Here is a 4,287-nt window from a genome sequence, read left to right on the forward strand (position 1 = left end):
AAATCTTAAAAATTTCTTCTGATTTCGCCAGAATTATTTATTATTCTTTTTGCATCTCGTTCAGATTCATTCGGAAGTGGCGACCACGTCAATGTTTTTTCCCAGAAATACAAAATTCACGTTACGTCAATTTAAAAATCGATTATTATTGACAGAAGATCGTTTTCCCGTGACGTGAGTGCGTTAATGGGATACGTGTCGCCAAGCGTGAAACAATAGCACGTGTTTCTATCCTCGTTCGACTTGATACCGCTAGGAATCGGTTCCTCTTTCGCGCTATCCTTCGAGAGAGAGTTACTCTTCTCTCTGTTAGTGCGTGTCTCACCCTCATGGATGACACTTTGTTGGGGGCTCTGCGTCGAAGTTTTCACTCGTTGCCACGAATTTCGTTCGTCTACCGCCTCTGAGTGATGCAGCACGTTGGTCATATTTCTCTTAAAAAAAATTTTTAAAAAAGTTCATCCTTACGCGTGCGTTCGTTCTTCTTCTTCTTTTTTTTTTTTTTGACGATAAAAATGGATAAGTGGATCATTGTTTCTCCTGTGCACGGAATTTCAACGTCTTCTTGTTTAGTTGGATTCTACATCGTGAATTGTGAATAAAGTACTATTGATTGTTTTGTGATTACGTGATTTTGTGTAAATATTGGTAATAAAAAGAAAAGAAAAGAAAAAAAGTTATTAGAAGAAATGAACGCGGAGGAAGTAAAAGTAGGATGCTTTCAAGTAGTCATAGTGCTGCTCCTTGGTATCAATTATGTCATAGTTGCGATGAGCCACGCATTGCCAGTATTTCATAATTATACGCCTAAATTTTATTGTCAGGTAAATTAATTCTTCTGTCTTTCTTTTCTATTTATATAATTTCTTAATTGGTTAATTCAATTATTCATTCATTTCATAACATCAAATAATTATTGAACTATTCAAATTTATTTAAACAGTAAAATATTCATTGCTTTAACTCGTAAATGAAATTTTGCTCTCTTAAGAAATATTGTTAATTGTTCATTCAAACAATTTACTTAACTTTTGTTTTAATAATAAATATATTTGTATGAAGTAGCATAAGTAAACCGAATTTTATTTCATACATGGTAACAAAAAAATTCAATAATCATCAGTCAATCAAAAATTGAATTAGTTAATACAATTGACTAGTTTCAAGGAATATGAAAAATATTTAAATTGGATATTACAGGCAAAAAATGGAACGAAACGAACGTATGGTTGCCAAGAGCTTGGCAATATAACTCTTACAACCAACGAGACTTCCGGTTTAAAAGAATCTATGAATACAGACTTGTGTTTCGGCGAGTATCAGTTTGCAACCGAATTCGGAGAGAATAGCGTAGTGACGGAATGGCGTCTAGTTTGTGAAAAACGGTATTTGACGTTTCTTGGGCCGACTGTTTACTATATCGGGGTTTTAATGGGTGCTTGGATCGCTGGACTTTTGGCAGATCGTATTGGAAGACTTCCGGTTCAAGCGCTTTGTCTTTATACTCAGGGCACGATGGCTGTTGCGTTATACGTTGTACAGGTACATAAATTTCCTTGAAAAAAAAAATGGTAAAATAATTAAAATAATTAATTAAAATATTGTTAATGAAATGTTTCTTTTTTTTTTAAATTTTCAATTCGATCTTCATTATATTCATTTTAATTCGAGTCATTCGTTCAACGCGGAAAATAAAAGAAGCTAACGTTGAATACCAAATTAACAGAGGATAAAACTTTTTTTCTGTTCTCTTGGTGAATGAAAATCTTCATTTCAGAATTATCCCACGTTTTTGGCTCTTCGTGGATTACAAGGAGTCTTTGTTCAGGGTCTACAAAATTCGACGTATATTCTTTCTTTGGAATTGTTCCCTGCCAAGGCACGAACTTTCGTTGCATTAGTTATGCAAATTGCGTGGGCCATTGGTTTGATACTTCTAGCTGCACTCAGTTACATTATACCGGACTGGAGAATCTTGCAATTAGCAGTTTCAGTTCCCACCGCAATAACTGTACTTTACATTTGGTATATATAATTTTTTTTTTTAGCGCGAAGAGCAAGTAAAATATATATATTTTGAAATAGATTGATGATATGACTATATGAATGTATCTCAGGATGATACCAGAATCGCCAAGATGGTTACTGGCAAAGGGAAAAACAACGGAAGCAGATATGGCATTGGAACGTATCGCGAAATACAATATCTGTTGCACTAGATTATCTCGAAGAGAACACGTTAAATCGGATGCAAACGTTCTCGAGAACGCGATCCCAACGAAACCGGAAAGGAAGTCGCGCGTCTCGTGTCCAGACTTGAAAAAATCGAAAACCGATAACGAAATGAAAGAAGAAGCTGCGAATTTGCTGAATAGTAATACAACGGATACACTTCAACAAAAAGTTCGAAGTAAAAGATGAATCTTATTGAATATTTCATCAAAATAAAAAAATTTTTTTTATCAATTATTTATTATTATACGTTACACTGTAATTAACGAGAACAAAAATGATGTACACTTTCCAGAAACAAGTTTGAGAGCGATTTCAGAAAATTTAGAAAATAAGCTTGTCAAAACGGAATCAGAAATGGAATCGAAACAATACGAAAATGAAGAAATGGAAAAGAGGAATGTCGCATCGAGCTCGAAAAGTCATCGAAAATCGAAATCGATATCCCAGCCAGCTGGAAGTCAAAGACTTTCGATGAAAAATGCGTATGATACCGTAGAATTACGGATGCCGATAAAAAAAGAAATAACGAGCAAAGACGAGTATAACAAAAAGTGTAATAAGATCGAAGAAAGATCCAGTAACGCGCAAACAAAAGAAGAGTTGTTGGAACTGTTTAAATCTATGCTATTGAAAAAATATGGTATTATAATGATGTATCAATGGTAAGATTTTTCAAATATTTTTATCGAATCGATGCAATTATTTCTTTCTTATTTATATAATTATTTATTTATTTTTTCTTTTATTCAAGGTTCACATCTTCTATAGCATGCTGTGTCTTTATGACACTCGTTCCAAATTTCTCTTTTAATAGGCATATCGTTTTTGCATTAGGAGGAGCATTAGAAATCGCAACTTACGTGTTTCTCTATTTCATATTGTCTAGATATGGCAGACGATTATCAATGTCAGCATATCAATCAATTACAGGTGCGATTTGTATCTTATTAGCAGCCATAATTATCTTATCGAATCCTACAACTGCAATTGGTACGTACATCTTAATAATATCCTATTATTTTTTATATACTCGTTCATTTCTAATGATTATTTTCAGATCTCACGAAGGCCATTATACTTTTACTCGGTAGAATAGCAGTAATGAGCACCGTTTCCATAACATACTTGTATACGGTCGAAATATTTCCAACAGTTGTGCGAGGAACTTGCTTAGGCTTATGCATCGTTTTCGCGAAAATCGGCAGTTTATGTACGCCACACGAATTATTATCGGTAAGATTTACATTCCAATTATTTTAGAATTAATTAGCGGAACGTACAGAATTGGTATAGGGAAAATTAAATACGATTCGACACGAATTTCTCTTTAAAATATTCATTTTGAAGTAATAAATGTAATTTTTGTTTTAAGGGAGAATATTTTCCAGTTACCATTCCATTAATAATTATTGGAATGCTCTGCTTAGGATCGGGGGCATTTGCTTTAATTTTACCAGAAACTTTAAATAAGATTTTACCAGATACAACGGAAGATTCTGAACTGCTGATTGTAAGAAGGAGAGATAAAGAAAAGAAAAATAATGAAAATTTAAATAATGAGAACGCGCCTGATATCGAGGATGCTTCGGAAAGGGAAATACTTAGAGCGAAATTGTTTTCGGAGGATTGGGTGGATGCGGGAAATGGCATTTTAGTGAATTTCACAGAGAATAAGAATTCTGAGTAAAATATTTCAAATTTTATATAGGATAAATTAATATCACATTGTCATAAACATATTGACAAATTGTGATTAATCATTTGGTAAAATGTGATTATTTATGTATTATGGCAGATAAGATTTATTTGAAATTTATGATATTTTTTTTACTAAAATATTTGAGGTATAAATTCTTGATGAAACAATTACAATGTTTTATGTTTAGTTTTTTTTGTATAATTAATAGTTAAAATTAATTATTTAATTTATAATCATAAAATATGCATGCATGTGCATTATTAATTTACACGTAAATTAAATTCATACGAATTTAAATTATTAGCGAAAAATGATACAATATTTTTTATAAAATAATAATTTTTAGAAATATG

General features: G+C 32.2%; 1 protein-coding gene across 4 annotated transcripts in view; it reads left to right on the top strand.

The window, feature by feature from the left end:
- LOC102680159 (solute carrier family 22 member 8-like) overlaps positions 1 to 4,287 on the top strand; it is a 5,746-nt gene extending 1,459 nt beyond the window's left edge. For 3 of the 4 annotated variants that reach the window (XM_031508015.1, XM_031508016.1, XM_031508017.1), the window contains 7 exons: positions 1,201 to 1,542; positions 1,778 to 2,025; positions 2,118 to 2,410; positions 2,528 to 2,897; positions 2,987 to 3,225; positions 3,293 to 3,468; positions 3,608 to 4,287. In XM_031508015.1, the coding sequence (XP_031363875.1) occupies positions 1,201 to 1,542; positions 1,778 to 2,025; positions 2,118 to 2,410; positions 2,528 to 2,897; positions 2,987 to 3,225; positions 3,293 to 3,468; positions 3,608 to 3,922 (1,983 nt within the window). In that variant the 3' untranslated portion in view covers positions 3,923 to 4,287. Of the gene's footprint in view, positions 1 to 689; positions 825 to 1,200; positions 1,543 to 1,777; positions 2,026 to 2,117; positions 2,411 to 2,527; positions 2,898 to 2,986; positions 3,226 to 3,292; positions 3,469 to 3,607 lie in introns of those variants that run through there. The other variant, XM_006610614.2, reaches the window with a different exon arrangement.

The sequence above is a fragment of the Apis dorsata genome, unplaced genomic scaffold (assembly GCF_000469605.1).
Source record: "Apis dorsata unplaced genomic scaffold, Apis dorsata 1.3 scaffold_74, whole genome shotgun sequence".
NCBI classification, from domain to species: domain Eukaryota; kingdom Metazoa; phylum Arthropoda; class Insecta; order Hymenoptera; family Apidae; genus Apis; species Apis dorsata.